Source organism: Camponotus vicinus, unplaced genomic scaffold (assembly GCF_025532165.1).
Source record: "Camponotus vicinus isolate PSW18456_S1 unplaced genomic scaffold, iyCamVici1.0 SCAF_4, whole genome shotgun sequence".
Lineage (NCBI taxonomy): Eukaryota > Metazoa > Arthropoda > Insecta > Hymenoptera > Formicidae > Camponotus > Camponotus vicinus.
Genome location: NW_028141976.1, coordinates 4833376 through 4857492, shown reverse-complemented (window position 1 = coordinate 4857492; position 24117 = coordinate 4833376). Strand labels below are relative to the sequence as shown.

At 37.5% G+C, this 24117-nt stretch overlaps 1 protein-coding gene across 2 annotated transcripts in view; it reads left to right on the top strand.

Moving 5' to 3' along the window:
* Mdy (diacylglycerol O-acyltransferase) overlaps window positions 1-24117 on the top strand; it is an 86945-nt gene that overhangs the window by 61882 nt on the left and 946 nt on the right. For both annotated transcript variants that reach the window (XM_083098866.1, XM_083098865.1), the window contains 5 exons: window positions 1801-1975; window positions 3833-3941; window positions 13995-14039; window positions 20237-20415; window positions 23777-23927. In XM_083098866.1, the coding sequence (XP_082954992.1) occupies window positions 1801-1975; window positions 3833-3941; window positions 13995-14039; window positions 20237-20415; window positions 23777-23927 (659 nt within the window). The remainder of the gene's footprint in view (window positions 1-1800; window positions 1976-3832; window positions 3942-13994; window positions 14040-20236; window positions 20416-23776; window positions 23928-24117) is intronic.

Below are 24117 nucleotides of genomic sequence, written 5' to 3'. Positions count from 1 at the left end.
AGTCATCTCTCAGCCATATTGAGATAAAGAATGTCACACCGTCAAACTGTATTAAAGAACATCGCGAAATAAAGTTTATCGCGTTACAGACAAAGAAAAGTTTCCTTGTATCTGATGCTATTTTATCAGCATAAATAGTGAAGGAAGCAAAAATGAATAGAGGGCATCAATTATCTTTTAATTTGAAGATACATTTAAAACGTAAAGCAGAATTTAATTGATTCTATGCTTAACTGAATATATATGTAAATCGTAATTTTATCTGCAAGTAAAAATACTAAATAATGATTTTTTGATCTTTTCTCGTTTTAAACTATTATTATATAACGAGTTATATTACAAACCAAGCAATATTAATAACTTAAATTTGTAATTTTGCTTGTCAATAAAATTGGCAAAAGATTTATATAATTGATCAGTCGGAAATATTCCGAATAAATATAAACAGTTTCTGTAAACCGAGAATTAAAGAGAACAGTTTGCAATTAATAATCTGCCGACGAAAGGAGAGCGAAAAAGAGAGTGAGAGTTACACTGGTGCGGTGGCCAAAGATCACAGATTCGATCAAACGAATTTACGTGAAACGTTAACGAATCATTAAACCGTGTGCTTGCGCGCGATCGTGCACTCGCTAATTTTGTATATTTGGATATTCGCCGAAATTACATTGCGATTTTATTATTTCTATTGGTGAATTTGCGCTACTCACGGTATGTTTCATTCAAGAAGTCCTCTTTACGTACCTTTATATTTGCAAAATAATTGCGATACACGATTAATAATATATAAATATAAATGTAAACATGTTACAATCGAGATAATTATTTTGTATCTCATTTTTTTAATTACTGGAGAAATGATGCACGGTGCGATGTCTTGGACAATATTTTTGTAACGAAATTTCTTTCCTTCTATCATACAACAATGGGACTCGAACGAGACAGAAGGGAAAGGAAGGAGCAATGCTTATTTCGCTATTCGAAGGGAGGAAAAGCGGAACGCGAAAGTAAATGGAGGGCACGAGGAATTTAATTTGGTCGAATTCTTCTAACATTTATTACGTAGGGATGTAAAACGACGTCGGGGCTCTCGGTCGTCGACGTGGGCGTCAATCGGCGTCGCGGAGAACGAGCCGCGAGTAGCGCGAAATCCTAATGTCGCGACGCAACCGAGACTGTCGAATAGAAACAGCGCGGCTTGACAGTCGGCGCAACCCTTATTTGAATTCCAGATTGGATTATTCATCGGATTTGGATAATTGAGGGGATTCTATCAGTTACTGGTCCACGTCGGAGCGGGATTAGACGCGCAGATGAGAATCCGCAGCGCTGAGAAATCGCACGAGCGCGTTCGGTTTTGGTTGTTTAAGGACAACCCGAGGAATTCGAAAAGATTGTACGAAAGAAGATGTAATTGTGAAATTTTTAGGAAAGTTCTTTAGAAACTCTTATTTTAATTTTTAACAGACTGCGATCGAGCAAACATTTAGAACTCCTCCGCAAGTATTCTTCTTTGTAAGATACTTAGGTCCTGTTAGTCTAACATTTTGTTATGGATTCCATCTTTCTGATCTTCTCTTTGCCTTCAAAAGTTTCTCCGCACAAATGCTTATTCGGTTTTTATCTCTATCTTTTATCTTTCTTTGTCACTCGGCCGATTGTTGCATATTTATTTATGGAAAACAACCTTCTTATTTGGAATAAAAGTAGTTAAGAGACAGTCTTGATAACATCGTGTATAATTTATTTTACTTTTGGTTAATGATAATAAAAATTGACGAAAATATTTTTCTGTTGTAGCTTCCAGCGTCAAACAAAATGCAAGTGATGTCAGTGATTTTGAGCACGAGATGAACGGAAATACATTGGTGCAATATCCTGACAACTTAAACTTCGCCGATCTCTACTACTATATATTGGCGCCTACTTTGTGCTATGAACTAAACTTTCCTAGAACGCAACGGATTCGCAAGAGGTGAGTAATCTGGTGTCTTGGTTTTTATTTCGAATGAAATTATTATTTAATTTTAATCGAAAACGCGAGTTTGCGATCTGCGTGTTTTTTGCGAAAATATATAATTTTTAAGCAACGATGAATCATGAATTTCTCCGGAATCATTTTATGCAATCATCTCATGAAATGTCCAGTCTCGTGGGATTGGAATCGACTTGTTATCTGCTCGTAATATATTTTATCAGTTGTTTAGGAAAGGGTTTTGGAAAGCATTTGAAAGTTATGCGAGATAGGACCTCTCCATTCGACTTATTCCCACGAAGGAATATAGTCTTGCTTCTGTTTACATATGTTTTCAAGAATCTCGCTATAGATTCACTTTGGGAAACGAGTCGAGTGGAAACTCGATATTGATCTGAGTTCGGGCACGCGAGATCATACATTGCGTGAGGCGTATAAATCCGTGTTTACTCTCAGATTTCTCATATAGATTTCAACCCCTGCGCTATTTTCCTCTTTTGAGTTTTATTTTCCTTTCGTAAAGAATGCCAACAGATGCCAAAGTCGCCGGTTTACGAAACGCAGATTCCTGCAAACAAATTCCGAAACTCCGAGAAGGGAATTTAAAGATTCCTCATGATTTTATCGAGAACGAATTATTTGTGTGTCAAAATTGAAACAAGTTTCAAATTTTATGTTGGACCTGTATGTGTAAAATTTTAATTGAAGATGTGTCATTTATATCTTATTAATATAATATAGTTGGAAATGTGCACAGAAAATCTCTTTGGGAACCTCGATAAATTGTGCTTCTTGCTTAATTTCAACATATTAAATTGTAATTAGTAATTTGGATATTACGATATTATTACAATATTATGATAATAATGATAAAATAAAACGTGAATTATTATAGATTGTGTTAAAAAAGAGCATTAAATATTTTTGCACACATAACTATAAATTGATATCAATTGGATTTTTATTTAGATTATTCATTTAATATTAATTATATATCTCGAGTTACCTATTATCTTGAAAAGGATTATATATCATATTTTAATTATAAATTTAATAAATCTGCGCGTCTCTTATCTTTCTCCAAATTCGTTGTTCCATTTGTATCGTCGTCCCTTGTCGATTTTTATAGCTCGCCTTACCGGTTTTCATAGTTCACGTTTCCCTTTTGTGCAGTATGCTTTGTGCAATAGCGTTCATCGAAAAGTGCATCCAGACTTTGCTTGTCGCCGTCAGTTTACCGGAAACGAAACTCTCGCGGATGACGTGCCGTCGAATGGCAGCGTCGTTTCGCGCGACAGCACTCAAAAGTCGTATTTTCGATTTTTCGAGAATCGGTAGAATATGGTTGAGAGAACGGGTGGGATGGTAACGAGGGTGTGGAAATTCATGGGGTGACCGGAAATCGGTTTGCGCCGTCGATAAAATCTGAGAGCAAATAGATGTGTACTGGTGTCGCATAATGATGAATGTAATAGAATCACGTGGAAACGAATTAGGTCGGACGGCCGATAAATCCGATAAAAGGTACATCTGCGCGTTCGCTGTAATGGCAGAAATATCTAGATGTAAAAACGTTAAAATTATATTATTCTTTTTTAATGATAGCCATATATATATAATATTTCGTTGTTAAAACATACATAGAGAATTTCAAATTGTATATACAGAATTTAGACGCAATTAAAATTAAATAAAATTATATACATATACACATATGCATATGTATATATATGTATTAATCACAGAATTATTTTTTAATATTAAAATAGTATTAAAAGAGAGATAATTCTTTTTTTATATTTTTTGATATTAAAATAATATTAAGATTCTCTTACCCGCGTATCATTTAATTTGCAGGTTCCTTATAAAAAGAATATTGGAAGTCGTTGTAGGATGCCAGGTGGTGATGTCGCTTTTCCAACAGTGGATGATACCTTCCGTAAAAAATTCATTGATTCCCTTTAGCGTGAGTATTTGATATTACATTTTTATAATATTTCACGAAATATCTTGTTTTGACTCCTGAATTTAAAAATCCTTTTTGATTAAATTCCCAGAGAGAAAGAGAGAGGGAGAAAAAGAATACATTTTATATTTATAAAATTCTTCCAATAAATCAATTTTTTGTCCGAAGCGTAACGTATTGTTCGCTCCCTTACTAGCTTTTATTCTCGAACAATATGGATAATGATCTATTGATGTCTCGTGCGATATCTCGCGCTTTATTACGGGAGCTAATTATTTATCGCGGTAGCCATAAATAAGCCAGACTAACCATGAAAGCGAAATAACTGGTAAGATACAGGGGCTGGGAGACGAGCAGAAATGTAATTTGGTTTCGGCAAATAGGAACGATCAATCTTTCGAGTAATGCTTCCGGAAATTCGATATATATAGATGTACAAGAAATTTTGTGTGTGCCATCCCGAACAAGAATATAACCGTGCTACCGAATGCTCCCGCGCGTTAAAATACGCAGGAAAAAGAGAGCTGTTGCATGCGCCGCAGTTGCAGTAATATTATTGCAAGTTGCATCTGTAGGCAATATATCTCTTCACAATATACCGTTTCGTAATATCACGAATAGGATGTAAATTGCATTTCTTAAAATGCTAAACAGAACGCGAAAGGAAAGAGGACTAAGAGTTTCAGCGACACGTACAAAGTATATTTTTTATCGCTTATATTCGCTCTAAAGTACAGCTGGTATATTTCATGATGTTAATAATTTTGCCGCGTGAAAATTCGCGGCGTCTCCATCCGTCGCGACAACAAAACATTTACAGCGGAAACAGTATATATGCAATTTATTTCCGCGCTGCTGGCGGTTCTTGATAAAAATGAGCGAAAGTGAGAGGAGGAACAAAGAATGTGTCAGCGGCATGTAGGTTTTCCCGTTCACGTCGCAATAATGCTCGGGGCACGCCATCAGTTTTTATCTCATGCGGAGTTAAATCCTCCTACCGCTATGATTTGCCAGTTATATTTGATCCTGCGGGAGGTTGACGCGAGTGATATTTTCGTTGCAAATATCCCACGTGTTCACTTGCAGCGATGTCCCGTCGGTGCGATAAAAGTTAAATACGTTCGCAGAGTCTAAAATTGTCATTTATTGCCGACGTGCGATTCGTCAACTGAGATTTAAATGACATCTTAATTTCACTTTAATATCTCGAATTAAATATTTTAATCGCCAATATTTGCGAGTATTAAATTGGATATGACAGTTGGCTTACCTATAACAATTATTTTCTCTTTAGGAGAAAGAAAAAGCTGAAAAAGCGAGGAACTATGAATGTACTCCTCTCTTTTATTCTCTTTATCGTTTCGTAATAAATTATGTAACACGTCATTAAATATGTGACATGCATCATTTTTCTTTTTCCTTTTTTTTGATATGATTTTTATACATTTTTCTATGAAGGCAGATAATGAAGGGATGTAGCATATTTTAAATTAATTAAAAAAATTTATACGCGTGCACGCATGGAGAGAGACGATTAATTAGCCAATTATCAATCGTCGCCGATGAGGTGTAATAAACGAACCGCTTAATTAAATAAGCTACATTCTGAGGGGAGAGGAAAGGGAAAGGGATCATTTAAAGCGCTAATTAGAGGAGTACGACGAGGATCTGATTTCATATTATATGTACTTTTGATTGATTTTATATGTACTTTTTAACTCCACATACGTGTGCACTTATATTATAGCTTTGATCACACGGTAACGAGGAATACATCGATACATGTCACAAATGACGAAAATTTTCCATTGCGTGCTCATGAGAGGGCTATAGATTTAAATGGAACCTTTTACGTGGTCGAGCTTAACCGCAGTTGATCCGTAGCTGGCATCCGCGGTTCACCAGCTACGCCCATATTTCATGCATAATGTTATCGAGAATCCAGATCCTACTATCGATTCGGTAAAAGTACTGATAATTCCACCATTCACGCGAATGCCAAATGCAGTAGCTTATGGTAAAAGTTCACGGAAGAAACTCTTGGCTATAAATTTCGTCGATATAACGCGATCAAACATATTTATATTTATATTTATATTTCTTTCATTGAAATTTGATACATTTAATATACAGAATTAAGAGCACGAATGAAAATATATTGTTGATTTTTGCGATTAAATTCAATATGATAAATTTTGTTTTCCTCCAAAACATTTTTTAATTTAATAACAATTATTTATGCAATGCACATAACAAAATATTTATTATAAATATGGTATTCAAAGCACGTATTTAGATCAGAAATTTCAATTTTGGCTTCCAACATGATTAGAAATTAATTAGACATTTTGCGCGCGCGTGTATCCCATATAATTAATAAAGCTATAACGAAACGGATGTACGTACGGTACAAATATGATAATGTCGACAACGTGCGCATTTGCCAAGTTTGAATAATTAATAAACAACATGAAATGCATCTCTTTCACGAGTAAAACTCATGTCGTCATTAGAGAGAGAGCAATCTCTTTGAAGCGCCTACCGTCAAGTCTGGTCTGCGCACTCCCATGTTACAATCGGGTGCATTGTTGCGGAACTTTGCGAGAGTGTTAGCTCCTTTCCATAACGGCGCTAGTCGGAACTTCCGCATTCGTGATTAGGCACGTTCCCTTCCTCCATTGTGTTCGAAACTATATCGCGTGTAGGATTATTAAGCGTTTCGAATCGCTTCGAATCGGGATCGACGCGAGCCACTCAACGGAGAATCGGTTCTCGGCCGCATGATTTCATGCCGCAGACAAATTGCTTCTGCAAATCGTTTGACGCCTCTCTCTCTCTCTCTCGCACACGCTTCCTTCTCCTTCATCTTTCTCCTTCGCCCATTCCCCAAAGAGATTCGAAGGAAACGCTTAAACAGGTTCGCGCTGTGGTTGGAAACACCGCGGCGACGCCGGCATCCTTTCGCCTCCCTCGCAAAGCACTCGAAATTGCAATATCGAGCGAACGTAAAGTAATTGCCGCTGCTGCTAGTTAATGCAGGCAAGTTAATACCGGGACCGAACTATTTCTTTAGCCATTTATTTCGACTTCTGCCATTTTCGATCGCTTTTTGCGTTCACTTTTTTTGCGCTTTTCTTTCCTCGCTCGACGACAAATTGCATTTGATAATTGCGAGTCGCAACTACGACAGTCACGTCTTCGATCGAGCGTCCAGCTGGTGCTCGAGAGATGACATACGCTTCCCTCGGATTTAGTCCGGCATGGTCTATCACTGTCACCCGGTGCGAGTGTCACGAGGGCGACAGGACGAAGGGGGTCGGGAGCGAGAGGGGGATCGTGAGATTAAGAAATCTACAAGAATATTGCTTCCGCCGCGTCGCAAGATGTCGGGAGAGGAGGGAGAAAACTGATAACTGCGGATGATACCTTTTGTCGGAAGGTAATCACTTTTTACCGGCGTGCTCCAGACTGAGCCTCGTTATTCTTACAAGGCGGAATGAATGAATGAGAAGGAGTCGGCACCGCGCGCGACCGGAAATCCTCACGATTTCCCCTGGCAAGCGAACGATTAACCCTCCCAGCGCCAAGAAATCCGTCGCATTGCGCCTGCTTAGTAACAACGTGTACTTTTGCATGGGCTATTTTTCACGTGCAACGCATGCGAATACATAATTTCGTCCGCTTCAAATGTAAATGTAATCCGTGCATTTCTCATGTACTTGTTTCTGTATCGTTTCATATTTCTTTTTCTTTATTTTCTATTTGCGAGATTTATAAATTTATTTCTAACATTATTAATGTGATATATAATATTTCTTGCAATTCAACGACTTAATATGAATCTTTTACATCGTGAAAATGCAAAGATAATTACCAGCTTTTTCGTGGCTTCTATCTTTCTCTCTCTCTCCATCCACAGAATTGTGCGGTATTTCACTCTGTCGATCGATTGAGTGATCGAGGAGTGGCAGCGAGGGTGCATCGAGTTTTGGCTTATCGGCTTACGGCACACTGCAGCTTAAAGAGATAAGCATTTAAAGGGTTTTTGGGAGTGTGTTGAAAGTGATTATTACTACAAGAAACATGCGACTCTATGAGGGCTATCGAAAACGTATCAATCTCTTCTAATATATTTTATATTGTCACGTTGTGATAATTTGATGCGTTATATGTATTTAATCTAACATAATGCATATTCTAAAAAAATATAGAAATTAGAGAAAGTTATTATATATATATTAGAGAAAAATAATATATGGAGAAGGAAACTATGTATCAAAAATTTAATTAAAAATTGCAGACATTCAAATGGATCGTTTATTTTAGAAAAATTTTAGTTATGCGCGAATTTTAACGTTCCTTTATACAACTTTCTCTATTTTTCTCGCGTATTGAATCAAAGTACAAGGGTCAAGAAGCAACGATCGGGAAAAGCTGCGCGGCATGCATACCATCCGGCTATTGCTCGTTTTTCTTGCCATCGGCAAGATTCCAGACACTTGACCAACGTTGTCGAAGCGGAATTCGCAGAATACCGGAAGCCGATCGCACCTTCTTGTATCGAAATTGTTAGCGATATGCGTTCGCCGACCGGACGGAAGTTCCGCGCCGAGTTATGACGCTGCAAAAATTCTTTCGAACCGCGCCGTGATAGGCGAGCAAAAAGAAAATGCCGTCGAGGCGCCAGCTAACAAGTAAAATCGCTGGTGAGACTGCACGTGACTCGAGAATCACCAGGAATCGGACTTTTGCGCCGAGCTTTTCCTTTTTAAGGCTCCAAGAGGCCTGAGCGCATTTCGTTTTTAATTCTATTCTCACCGTTTCAACGTTTGTACATCAAGTTCTATGATTTTTCTCTCTCTTTAATATACCTCTTTAATTAATATCTCTTCTAAAAATTTCTACTAAAATTTGTCTTCATCTATAAAGGAACTTTTCAACTTTGTTGTTGTATAAACCATTTTCGAGTAACTACATTGTCCGATCAAGACTCTAGTGTTATTCCAAAGTTTGGAAATCCGCTCACGTTATTACAACCGGCCGCTTAACGTTTAACAGCGAAACGTGCTCGCTAAAAGACTGAAAAGCGAGGGGAAGTTTTATTGGCAGCGTATCTTTGCCGGGGCGAAGAATCTCAGGCGGTATTTCTCCGACTTTTAACTGACGGCGAGAAGCAGCCGCGAATTGCGCTCCGAATATGCTGCGGAAACATTTCAATCTTGCAGTGTTCGTGTTCAAAAAGAGCGCGAACGAGACGAGATAAAATCTTTATAAAGAAGGGATTCGAGCGTCTTGGACTTTTGCGAGAGCTCGTTGCAGTCCCACGAGAGCGAGTTATTATCCTATTTTTTTCTGGCCTCTCTCTTCTCTCGAGTATTTGTCGCATCAAGGGGATGCAGACGATATTTATTCGACCGCTAACTGGTACGAGAAGACGTCAGTGAATGAACAACAGTGAGGGTAGTTGTCCGCGGAACCTTTTTGCTGACGCTCCGACACGAAACACTTAAGACCACGTTGAGCGCCTTTTAATTTTATTTGTCTTCCGCTGCATTCTCCCTGCTGTCTTCTTCAGTAGCGTAGACTGGAAGTGCGACTCTGGAAGTTGTCAGATCGGAGTAAATATTTTGGGGTCTCCGGAAAGAGTTGTGTGAGTTGAATTCTAAGGATAATTCTCTAGACGTTAATTCGCTGAAAAACAGACCTCTCGCGTGATGGAAACAGGAACTCGGAAATTCGCTTGACAACAAGCATCGCTTAAGCTATTTTTGATGGGAATATTTTTGACATATTTTTAATGTTAAAAATAGAAAGAGTCAGATAACTATGAAATTTTTTTTAAAGTAAAGTACGAATACTTACAAGTAAATGCTTAATCGAGTATCTTCATTCCATTGAATTTAATCATTACTTTTATTAATTGATTAATTACGACATCGAGCAATAACTTCTGTTAGTGTTACACGTCACTCTAATTGCTGCGATTTCCATCAACATTGATCACTAACAGTTTTACCTCAAGAATTCGTCGATTTAAATTAATTCACGAGAATCTCCCATCGAGATGGATCGATTCGCATCTGCTTCGCTCGTAAAAGCTCTCTCAAGGAGTTACTGGCATGCGCGATGAAGGATCGGCAACGAAAGGGCGCGATGTCTACATAAGTACCTCTCGTTCGACGTGCGCTATTGTCAGTCGACCAGGATTCAATTCAACTGGGGCGAATTCCCGGTATTTCGAGAGATCTTTCCAGCAGAACAAAGTGTTCGGGAATGCAAAGCCGTAAATCTTTCTAATTGAAACAACGAATGAAACGACTGGCGATGACGAGGGGCCGTTTTCTTGATGGCGAAAATCTTTCCTAATTTCCTTTTTTCTCTGTCCGCGTTTATCTTTTATTTTTCTCATCTTCTCTCACATTCCGCAATGTGTATATTCATAGCGAATGCCATGAATAGCTTTTATTTTCATTCGGCGAAAAGAATGAGAACGACTGTATCGTCGTCGAGTGAAGATGACAGGAAAGGGGGATGAAGAGGGAGATGTCGCGAGAAGGTATTAGTGCATTGTTGCAACTTCGTGCGCGGCTTTCAAATATATTGGCATATTTTCTCGCATCGATATTTAATGTCTCACTAAATTTAACTTACTAACATCCAGCGAGTATGTTATTGACATCATGAGGCGCGCCTGCGCGTGTGTATTGAGTTGTATTATTATTTATCTTGCTATTATTTATATTATATCTGTAAATTTGTAAAAAAATTCTACTTTGATTTTTTTACCACATATATGAGGCTCATATGTGTGAAAAGTATTGTATTTTCTTTTCGAGCGCAGGTTTCTAGTCCGTATTAAAAATAACCAATGTTTCGATCGCGTTTCACGAGCGTAGCGGAAATAAGACAGAAATAAAAAGGGAGTGAGAAGGAAAAAGAAGAAATGGCTCGAGCCATCTACGTGAGATGTTTCGGACGCGATCTTGCGAAGAAAAATCCATCCCGCTTTATTTTCAATCCTTAGAACATCCTTTACTTTCCCTTTCTTTTGTATCTGTATCTCGAGCACCGCTATTCATTCGCGAAGACTCTCAAGCCACTCTCGCAGCTTCGGACGGAATGCAATCATTTGGAATGCTGTGATTTTAACGGAGTACAAATGCAACTAGCTCGCTTCTTCTTCCGAAATATCTAGATGAACGTCTAATATGATCGATAAATCGTGCCTGAGATTTTTCATCAACAATTATCTCTGGCTTTTGCTGCGTGTTTAAAGCACTCCTTTTTATTACCGTGTTCTTTTAAGGAGTTTTTTTTAATCATTCAATTAAAACACGTAAGAAGACCGCGTTTTATAGCAGATGCGCCATGCAAGCCAAGCTCACCACTTGTCCCGGCTTGTAATTATCAGACCGCGTAAAGTATCGCGGCCTCATTAAATCGAGCTGTAAAGTTGGTGCTAAGGAAACATGAAATTCTCGTTGGGACAACTTGTTGCTGTCATAAAAAAATCATTTTCTCCAGGACGTAAGCGTTTGTTTACGATGTAGTCCTTAAATTTTATTGCCACTCGCTTGAATCGCTCTTTTTTAACCAGTAATCCGTCCAATTAGTTTCAACTTGTAACTGCAAAAGCATTGCGATAATTACACATTACTATGAAGGGCACACATAGATAGAATAGAGCGTGTTAATCATTTTATGTATTATATGTTGACTTGCGCATCGTCAGAGATAATAGCATCACTCTCTATTTCGCTTTTGTCGTTTTTTTATTCAATTTGTTACAACGATGACATAAACAAGAATGATTCAATTATCATCATATTACCACAGCGTGTATACTGCAGAATATTAACTGTAATAATGGTTATATATGTCATAATAATTGTAATTATCCTGATCCGGTTATATATGTTTCATTGTCATTAAATTTGCTATTTGTTGCTAAATGAGAAGTGAAATACATTGTCTCGATATTTAATTCTAAATATTATGTCTAAATATTTATGTACATATAATATATTTACATTCGCAGCAATAAAAATGAAATTTCATTAAAAAATATAGATAAAAATATCTTATAACATTTGATTAAAAATTATGTCAAAAGGATTTATTTATATTTAATATGTATGTTTCATTAAAATGCGCATTGTGTGATGTATAATAAATATATAAATTGTATGTATATTGAAATGCGTAGCTTGTTACATGAAGTATATATTTCGAGATTCGTGATTTTCGTTTATATATTCAATGAAGATACCTCTTTTTTAAGAGAAAATACGCGATCATTGGCGCGTGCATGTACGCGTAATAATGTGTTGAAATCGCGACGAAGCTCCAAAGGTATTTATTTGCAAACCTGTTATATAAGCACGGAGCTGGCTGTTGCAGCATTCGAAGGGACCTCTCGACAACCGCCACTTAAGCGGAACATCGGAGGGACGGTTTCCTTCCCTCATGTTCAATTAGCGCTCCAGCGTACGAAATATCAATTCTATCGGCGGGAAGCTTCTCATTCGACATACATATACCGAGTGCAAATCTGTATCAGGAAAAGGGAATTCTCGAATGTCTTCGCTCGGTGAAGCTACTATTAAATCAAATTAAAAGTTAGTTGTTTAATTTAATAATGCGCCTTAAGTTAACAATGCCTGGACCTCCGTTAAACTTTGTTGATTAATTCTATTATTCAGATCCGAATATTAAATTTTGTTTTGCCCGACATTTTATAAATTCTATGTCGAGAAAATGCAGTTTATTTCAATTTAAAATCTAACTTGATATCAATGATACGATTAAATAGAATTAAATAGATGTACACCGTTAAAATATAGATGAATTCATAAAATAGTCTTTAAAATAATATTTTATTCCCAAATCGCGAATTTTATAAATTAATAAAATACACGATGATATTTCTTAATTTTATATTTACAATTTTATAAAATATACATAACACTTAAATTATTATTGTGAATTATACAAAATAATTTAAAAAATATTTAAGTTATATATAATCTTGATTAGGAATATAAACATTTAAATTTTTTTTTAATTTTCATATTTTACTTTACATTATTACATATTTAAGAAACATTTAATGTCACATTAAAAGTAAAAAAAAACTACTATAATTTGAAAGATAAGGCAATTAAATTAAAATGTTTTGAAGTGATAATTTTTCTGAGAAATATTTTAAAATAATAAGCATTATTTTTCAGATACATGTACGTATTGGATATTTAATAATAACCAGAGTAAACGATTGAAATTTAATTATCGATTATGTTTGCAATGATTAATAATTTTTTACGAATATTACATTCAAAGATTTATAATATCCCCTATTAATATTTATCACATCCACATTCTTGATTGATGCACGATTATCTTCCGAATTTCGGGAGATATTAGAGAGACGGCTATCAAAACAAAAAAATCCTCACAGAACAATGTTTCTCAAATAAAAATAGAAGCAATATATCATACAACCGCATTTTTTCGACACACGGATTAAATATTGCGGTTTGCTTTCTGGATGCATGACGTTAATCTAATTTCGCATGTGCGTGTGCATGTATGTGTGGACGTTTGCACGAAAATAAACCTTCAATTGTATTGCGGCGAAGCATTGCGCGTTGTACAGAGACGGGTATAAATATTGCAGCCTTTCAAAAGAATTGACGATTCATTGATTCGATTTAACTGCAACGCGCAGCTCAAAATTTCCATCGGAACGCGTACGATTGCGATATTTTTTTTTTTGCGAATTGTGCGACGTGCGAAATAATTTATTCAACCACAACAATCTTACAACTTGGTATTTACAATTTTAAATTCAATTGGAGAAAGTTATATCTTGTCGCTGTTTTGTAGATCTCAACATGTTTCGCCCTCTCGCACAAATACCCGGGTCCCTAACTTGCATTTGTTTTCAGCTTTAAAGCATATCTGCTTAATTCCTACCCCCTTCTTTCTCTTAACGTTTCTCATGTATTTATCTTCTACATTAATAATCTCGTGCCTCTCTTGTTTACGTTGCAGAATATGGACGTAGCCAAGGCCTCCGAGCGTCTTCTCAAGTTAGCGGTGAGTATACACATATATCTATATATTCGCTTGCAAATTTATAAGCGCGTACCGGGTGTGTCTGAAACACACCATAAATCGATGATTTCTAAAACTTTGTCGTCAAATAATATCGCGTGTATACGACTCGAAGATACTAAATATTTTTCAAATAATGTGAGGAAAAATTTGCTGTATAAAATATTATTAAATGTTATTTTAACGAAAAAAAACCTTCTTTTTGCGATTCTTTAAGTTTGTCGTCATATTGATATCGTTTACACGCGACCGTATTTTATTTGCAAAACTGCATAGATAGATAGATACTTCCAATTTTTCGCGCTGGATTCTCTCTCTTTTTCTACAGCGCACCTTTTACGAGGAAAGTCTCGAGGCAATATTTGCGAATTCAATCTCTTCCCTTCCGCAATAGAACGCAGTTTCCACCTGAACTTTGCCACGGCTACGAATTCGTTCGACAGCCAGAACGCGGGATAGAGAAAACTCATATCGAACGTGTCGTCGATAAATGCCGTGCTTAATACAACGCGTTGTATAAATCCATTCATTATTGCATAAAGTCTGCAAACTGGCGCCAGCTTTCTCGCACGAATATTCAGCAATAGCATAATCCAGGATGTGTAACACAAAATTTTCAGTTAAACAACGTGTATTATTCAGGAATATTATTCAGAATCGTTAATGAAGATTGCTTTGTCGCGATATAACTGTTGATATCTTGCGAGTGCTTTTACTTGTTAATTTATTTGCTTACTCTGTTCCTGCGCGTGCCACATTTTCTACGTGAAAGAATACAGCGTAAGAGGCGGTTAACTTCAATGTTCTTAGTTAGAACTCTTTGCTTCACGATAACTTGGATCTGTTGCATGTTGGAAAATAAACTAAGTTGTCCACGAGAACGTGAAATAGAAATGCTGTGTTTCTCTTCAAGGAAGAACATCTCTGAAAAAGAAATACACACATACACATTCATATATATATATATATATATATGTAAAGAGAGAGCGAGAGAGGCAGGGAGGGAGGGAGGAGCGAAGGGGATTCTGTAAGAGCTCCGGGCACTCGCGAAAAGTACGCCGGAATCTATGAATTCCTGATTTAAGTTTCGTCGTGCATCGGCCGTATTCCTGACGCTTCCGGGTAAAATATGCACGCTCGACGATGGAAAAAGGTCGTTTGTCGCCAAGTCCGCAGGGAGATCGATATACAACGATACGCGTCGAAGATGTTGTTTTGATACTTTCGATTCACCTGTTTTCTGCACCGCTAATAAAAAACAGCTGCTAGAAAGCGAACGTCAAAATAGTAAAATAGTAAATAGTAAATCTATCTAATGGTACACATAATTCTTTCGAGTAATTGAGTATCTATTTATAGAATTTATGGGAAAGGAATTTATTTTAAACGATAGCTTCTTTGTTGAATTTATAAAGTCAATTTTTTCTTTCAACCATTTTAATCTCTAAAATATTGATAATATACGAAAGAAATTTCCATCGCGATTATCTGAAATTAACTTGACATTATGAAAGATTAATCCCTCTCGATATTCAAATAGCTCCTATTTTTCGTGTTTTAAACTCCGATATCCGCAGTTAAGAGAATGTATGATTGTTTTTCAGAACATCCTCGGCGCATCGGGAACGATACATAACGCAAAAAAAAAAGAGAAAGAATCTATATGCAAAGGTTCGTTCATGCAAACGCTATAGCACTCATCGTGTCTTTTTATTCGTGTCCTTCTTGTATCGCCGATACGCTCTGCTACTCTTCGACGTTCAAACTGGTCCGAGCTATTCCGCGTGTTCGCGTCCGTTCGTTCGCTGTTGCTCGTTATTCTCTCGTTAGCTCGAATGCTTCGGATCGGAACTAGCCGGTCGTAGTGTTTCGAATGCTGGACGGAGTCCAGTGAACCGAATTCAATTATATAAATTCGTCCCAAAGCGACTGTCCTCGGAGTGTGTATAGCGCGACGGACTTTCCCGTCGCATCCGGCCAGTTGGTAGATGTCGATTATTCGCGATTAAAACGGTAGACTGGTGGTCGTGCATGGCCGAGTTTTGTTATGGAAGTTTCGCGTTAATTGAGCCGGCTGTACTGTTAATTATTGATCCACCCGTCGATTCGTGTCGCCGACTTTTTCCGTCGAGACACGCGGTTCAGATAACTGTGATATGAAATAAATATAAGCTTGTTTATGGAACATTTCAATATGCACGCGTACGGATACTTTATTATTATTATTTTTGTGCGTAATCTGATTGTGTTTGTTCAATCCGTTTTATCTAACTTGGTCTGTGATGCATGAATAAAAAACGGGTTAATACGAGAAACTTAGATATGAGAGATCGAATATATATGTACGGTATTGAAATAAATTTAAGCGCGAAGCAAAAGGTTAAAAAATGTCTAAAAATCGATTTCTCTTCAATCCTAGAGTTCTTTTGAACGGAGTAAAGCGATAAAATCGTGAGTAATAAATGCATCGACTAAAACGGAGAAAAAAAAATCCCTCGGCGCGTTCTTTAATAACGCATGAAGAGAGGAAATGGAGAAGGCGACTCATTAGCTCCGGGGCAAAATAAATTTCGCTCCGAAGGAAGAAGATTTTTTTTTTCTCCGTTAAAGCAAAGATTGCTCATTCGCGATGGTAAATTGTTTGTTCTTGCGCACGTGCGTAGAAAAAATAAATTATTTACCGGGATCGTCCCTCGATCTTTCGCGCACAGTCTTACTTTTTGTTTACACCGTAAATAGCCGCGGGGTACCGTGGACTTCGGGACACCGTGTGACCGTCGAGGGTTAATTGCGGTTCTTATATACGAAGTCGGCCCGAGGATGGCGCCGAAGAAACAGGACGGAACTGCAATACGGGACGGGACTTTAATCTCGTCGTAATGGGAAAACGCAATTTTCCCGCAGTCCAACGAGGTCCTTCCTCTCTTCCTCTCCCTCTTCGTCCCTCTCTTTCTCGTGGCTCGATCTCGCCTTTTACACACGCCCGCGCCCTTCGCGCGCGTCAGTGCTTCATTTTGAAATCCCTTTGCCTTTGAAAATCATCCGAAGTGTACAAAACGACAATTATAACGGCACCGCCGTCGCGCGGTCCTTTCGCCGCTTTTACCTGTCGATTGGGTGCGCAAAGCTTGCACATAGCGATGAACATGATCTAATTTTCAATGTGTAATCCTCAACGATGCGAAAGATATTCACGCGTCACTAAACATAAAGTAATGGGTGTTACGTCTGACATAAGGAGATGGGGACACGTTGCATCGGAGATCATTCTCGTTATTATAATACATCTCGCACGTATTATTATAATAACGCTGACAATGCTACATTATTTTTCGCTGGTGAAATATGTCAGCCATCGAATATTCGCCATGATCGATATCTATCTTTGGTATTAAGATTTTTTTCTGCATAGTCTAGAAGTTCGATTATTCAACATTTGCATATTTATTCGTGAAATATAGCTCCACTCTCCCACTCGCGAGCCAATAGCTGACTTTCGATAAAGTTAAAAGATTCAATCCGCTCGTATTTACATTCTCTCTATCCCAACCATTATTACTGGATTATATCTTTCATATATTAATGCCTTTCGAGAGACCTAGTAAGCGTAAACGTATCTGATAGACAGGTACACGTTCTTGGAAAACGAAGAGAGAATGGCAGGAAAAAGAAGACGACAGAGGGTTATTGATCGAGGAAAAAATGGGAGATATCGATTACAAACATAATGCAATGCATACGATTAAGCAGATCGACTTATATACTCTTGTACTTTTTTTCGCAACGACTATTAATGACGCGAATATGGCCGATCTGTATCGATACGCGCATGTACAGAATCCCGCCGCGCCTTGTAATCCGATATTCTTGCATTATCGATGAAAATCGACTGGCGGATGGTATATGTAAGCCAAGCACGCATTAATGTTATGCAGCCGGTGATGGGATCAAGCACGAATCGGACGATATTGCTGGTTTCTTGCGCGGGGATCGATGTTTGAGCCGCGCATCAATATGAATGAACGCTTTCCTGTTCGCGCAATTCGCGCACGTCGTTTTGTAGATTTTGCTGATCTCAATATTAGATCTTGTATCCCTACATCAATATAATCTGTACGAGGCTTGGCGAAGAAAAAATCAATTTCCGATTCGAAGTTCCTTTCAGAGGGAAAAGACATATCATTGGCATTGTTTGTTCGAATGTTCTCTAAAAGATTTACAAATCCAAATATTGGTACGTGTATATGCCAAGATTTGAATTACAAATAAAAGATATCAGTACCAAGAAATGAAGTTTACAAAATTTGGCATATTGATACAGACGAGAATTTTAAGGATTGGATAATCTCGAAATCAATATTCTTCAAAGTTCCTTACTGCCGTGCACATGCATATTCTGTTTGATCGCATTTGTGATCGGCAAGATTTTACATCCCTCGTATAACTCGAAGAGAAAGCGTTTCCTTTTCAGATAGCCTCTGGCCAAGGAGACAGCTTAAAGTTTACCGCTTTTCCCTTTGTGGTATCGTCGACATGTCTCAAACGATTCACTGGCTTCTGGTATGCCTCCTCCTTTCCTTCTCTCTCTCCGCAAATCCTAACTCTGTCTTTGTCCTCCTTTTTCTCCTACAGTAGCCCCGAGTAAACGAAATTAAAACGCCGAGGTAAGTTTTCCCGGACTATGCCGGAAGAGGCTGCTGGGAAGCGGGAGGAAGTGCTGAAGGGCTCTCTGTCCTTTTTTCGTGCCACGGATGCCTTGCGGCGCAAGAGACTTGACCTTTGTGCCTGGCAACATTATTAAGTCCTTTGCCTCGTGTGAGAGAGCTCTGCGGAGGCACGCGGATGATACCGGTGACTCGGCGGCCTCGAAGTGGCATCCGAAACGAAACAACTTCGGAATTCTTCGCCATGAAAGTTGAGAGAGATTTTCGCTAAAGTATTTATTTGACGTTAGATCTCGAGCCTATTTGGTTTTTCCCCCCTCGTCACTTTTGGTACGAAGGCATTTATTTCAGTTGTCGTTTCATCACGAGCCATGTCAACGCACGTCACGGTATAGAAGGAAATAATCAATCTTAACGTTGAGATAAGAGATAAAAAAGTGACATAATGGTGATATATAATATATTACTTTTTCCTTAATCTTTTAATAATATTAAGAAAATGGATAAAAAATTTCAGAGCTGCATCATATTATATATAAGTGCGCGATAAATGATCAAAGACGCGGTCTAAGTTACTTACTTCCATTAAAGCATAATTAAAGGAATAGGCGAGATATTTTATAAGTTCGTTATACAGTTGCTTCACTTTCATCTGCAAGTGCGTAAATAATACCGCAATACATCTTTCTTTCTCTCGTTGTACGTCGATTATATTCATTTAATTTTTACCCATGTTATCTCGAGATTACATTGCATGTTATTCAGTCTATTAAAGCATGACATATAATGAGAGAGCTTTGACGATCTTCTATTTTCCATTAATCACCTTTTTGCGTCGTATATGTTTCGATTACATTTTTTGCCGGTTTCATATGTTTCTCATTCGTGAATTTCATGAGAAATTTCTATGCAAACGTTTGACAAAGATACAATGTAAAAAAATGTAAAATTATTTTTTTTCTTAAAAACACAATATTTTTTAATTCTGAATAAATCTAGAAATTTTTAAAAATATGTCGATAAAAAGATATTTTATTTCGTGATCCTTATTTAAAATGCTTTAGAATTGAGTATAGAACTTTGATTATTCAAAAAATTTAATACATATGAAATTATAACATTTACACTCAGGATTACATTCAGAATATTTTTTCGAATAAAAATTTAGAATGATTATTAACAAAGTTACATTTTCCGGTACCTGCTCTATAGAAAATTTGCATCATGTTCTCCAAATGAAATTCTAAACGTATTTTTGGATCAGATGAAATGGAATCATGTTCTTAATATGGCATTAAAAATTGATATTTTTGTCTTACAATTGGGGCTTTATTTTCGAAACGGAACAATCAGGACTCTGAGCTTATAAAATATTTAGATAATCTTCTTATCAAGCAGCATTTCTATTCTTGGCACACGAGTTAGTTTTTGCACTCTGCTATTTTTCTTTAATTCGATCATAAATTATGCGATTGCTGCAAGTTTGATTCTAATCAAAAATCTTTATTGTTTCAGATACCAAATCATTTGATGTGGCTTTGCTTTTTTTATTTGTCATTTCACTCCTTTTTGAACTTGATGGGTGAGCTACTGCATTTCGCAGATCGGAATTTTTACTGCGACTGGTGGAACGCGAATAACATCGATACATTTTGGAGAACTTGGAACATGCCGGTGCATCGCTGGGCTGTGCGGTGAGTAAATCGATTTTTATAGTAATATTTAATATCAGCAGCTTTTGATTTGGATACTATTTTAGATTTATCTAAAATAATGTTTCGAGTTTGATATAAATTTAATTTAAATATGAAGTGACAAATATTTATAGAGTTTCTACAATTTGTTACATTTTGGATTGCTGAACGATTATTTTTGAAATATTGATAATTAATTAACAAATATTGGTATTTTTTATATCAAACATTAATTATTATCTTTTTAGGCAATATTGATTATTGCTGTTTTTAGAAATGCAATAATATGATTAAATTTTTAGAGTACTTATGATTAAACAAAAAGACTTGTACTGATAATTTATTAAAAATCGTATTAAGAATGGATATCATCGAGTTATAATCGAAAACGCCATTTATTATTACGAATCAAGCGAGACTTAATACAATTGCGAAACTTAACCGCGAAGCAATCAGATTCGCAGGAAGTGCATGCGGTTAGATGTTTCCGATTCATGGAAACTTCTCTTTCTTTCCGTACATCAGACGGGGATGCCAGACATTTGCGAGAAATGTAATTAAATCTTCTTAAAGCGGGGCATACTTGTTAACGAAGTTTAACCCCGGTTAGATAGAACAGAGAAAGAGTCGATCAAAGGTCCGGCATGCAGCGAGAGGCGACGGCCTTCATCTCTTTTACTTCCTGTCTCCTATCTCCCTTTCTTGTACTCTTACTCTATTTAGTCTCGCCATCTCTACGCTTCGTAATACTCGGCCTCTCGCGTACCTTCTGCTCCATGGAAGAAAAAACTTTCGACGCTTTACTCCGCGTACTTTGACTCGGCTGTGTAGAGGTAACATGATTATGTAATAACGCAATACGCGTCTCGCTGAGGTTATTTCGCAGCTATGACCGTCATTTCAACGCGAACATTTCGTGTATCGCCTTAGTAACATCGGCGCACCTTACCAATTACGTAAAAACGTCAGGCGAAGAAGGAAAAGGATGGTTATGTTGCGCTAGTTATCTAACATTTTTATAACAATTTTGATTAAATTCTGTAGAAAAATTAATACACATTTTATACATATTATTGTGTGATATATATTATTACGTTTAATATGTAAATTTTTATGCTACCGAAATCGGAGCATCTCGAATGTTAATGTATGTATAAATTTTTATATTTCATATATAGGTGCGTAATGTTATTATATAATACGTTTTTGAGAGACAACATCCTGTTATTTTACAAGAATGAGCTTTCGCGTATGAAAACCTTTTATTCTTCCTAAAATGTCTACTTTAGCTCATACATCTCGGCTGTCGCCGCCACATTAGATTATACATCCCCCGCTCAATACAATCAACGAACTTCCGAAAGACTTTTCCGGCGGGCCTTCCATCTTCTATACGGTTACCCATCGCACGTGCACCTAACAACTCGAGCCATAGTGACGACCTCCTTTCAAAAGCTCGCGCCGATTCTTTGTACTTTGAAAGTAGCCCAAAAGAAAGTTTAAATCCCTGTAAAAGTAGCCGTACGAAATTCTTATTATGTGACCGAGAGAAAATGGAGCCATCAGAATTGCCACGTACAAACTGCAAGATGTTCACCATGAATGTCGTATAAAGAGCCAATCTACTTCGTGCCAGATGTAGATATCGACGAGATATGTGCTTAGATGTTATATATATATATATATTTTTTTTTTTTATTCTGGCGTTCTGATAATTCATGCGAATTATATCATGACACGTGAGACGCTTAATTTTGTCGCGCTAAAAAGAGAGGCGTTACTCGAATTAATCACAACAGACGTAACATAACGTGGAGCAGTAGCTAACACTGCATGACCAAAACGAGACGGTCTCACCAAACGCGACACATCCTTATAAAACGCGACACGTATCGCGAAAATGACCAGCCATGTCTCCTTTTTAAATGATATAAAAACGAAGGAAAATGAGACCCGCTAAAGAGACGCCGCGACGCGGATTCCAAAGTCTCGTTCCGACGCTCGCGCTCCTTTTTACCTCGCCGCACCTGCTCACTTACGGTCATTTATTCCTTTTTCTCGTACCAACCGAGATACGCAGTTGCAACTGCAAACTGGCACGCAGCTTATGGTACGTGCGGAGAGGGGGAGGAGAGGGAAGGGGGAGGAGGAAGGCCGAGGTGAAAATGGAAATGTTTCTCAAACGACGTTAGACGTACAGAGATGTTGTTGACGAGAACGTTGAGGCCGACGACGACGACGACGACGCCTTTTCAGGTTTGTAATGGGAAAAGCCGATACGCATCGCGATGCGCACTTAAGGCTGTTTATTCCCCCCACGGCACTTATAATACCTCTATAACTGGAGATATTCTCGAGCGCCTTGCGAGGAGACGTTCGCCCCGGTTGGAGAAAAAGAAAGGACGAGGCTGAGGAGCGCGGAAAAGGCGGAATCTCGAGTCCTGGGGCCGCGGCAAAACGTGCACAATCTAAAATCCTCGGAACTGTCGTCGTTTTACCTTTGAATTTTCCTTCCTTCCTTTCGCCTTGTGTCTCTCTCCCGGTACTCCTTTTTCCACCACCCCCTTCGGTCTCTCGTCTCTTTTCCGATGCAGTTCTACCGATAACCAAGCGGCTAACGGTTCTTTCTCGCGAGTTGTCTATGTCTCCTTGCCCTGTCATACAAACGAAAACGGTAACGGTAAAGTGTCGCCAATCCGGCGAAACTTCCCTGGATATCGCTTTAATTTCTCGAAACGGAATTCGCGCCTTTGTCACCATCGTACTTTTTATCTATCTTATCGGTCTAACAACGTTTCGTGTGTTCCTGATGGCTTAGAACGCGAATACTATAGAAATGTTTGTCCTCTTTTCTGATGCTGTAATGATATTGTCACCATAATAGACGAACGTGCTCCAAATGGATTTTTTGTTATCAGGATTAGAATCAAGATCTTTAATCGAATTATTTGGATTATTTTCTATTGGACCGAATGTGTGCAACTTAACTAGAATACTATGTGACTGTGTGTGTGTGATTCTCTTGTAAAAGCTATCTCTAGAAAAGAGCGAAATTTTTTTTTCCTTTGTGCACTTTATTTTTGTGAGAAAGAATGCAAGTGCCCAAAATTTTCTCACTATTTAATATTTTCCTTATAAAAAATACTTTTATCATTTTTTTTGAGACGGTAACTTTGGAAATTTATATATTCGTAATTTATATATTTTTTATAAATTTTATTTTAAACTGAAAATAAAGTCCAATTTCGAATTGAGAAAATTTTGGACAACAATTGTCTGCATTTTTTGGAAATGAAGATTTTATTTTATTTTTATATACTTTATGTTCGAGAGATGTATGAATGATTTATTTATGTTGCAGACATCTGTACATTCCGATTGTAGAGATGGGCTATAGTAAAATGACGGCGTCGATGACTGTCTTCTTCCTCAGCGCTTTCTTCCATGAATATCTCGTCAGTGTACCCTTGAAGACGTTTAAAATATGGGCGTTTATGGGTATGATGGGACAGGTAAGATTTTCGCCCGTTTACTTGAACTATACATTGTTGACTGTGCAAATATTGATTCTAGCGTCAAGAAATTCTTGTTTATCCTTCAAAAACTGTACCGACTTTGGACCGTTTTAATAACGTTCTGATTTCGAGATCCTATTAATCTTGGGAATCTTGGGAAATGGATCACAGAATTTACTCAAACTCT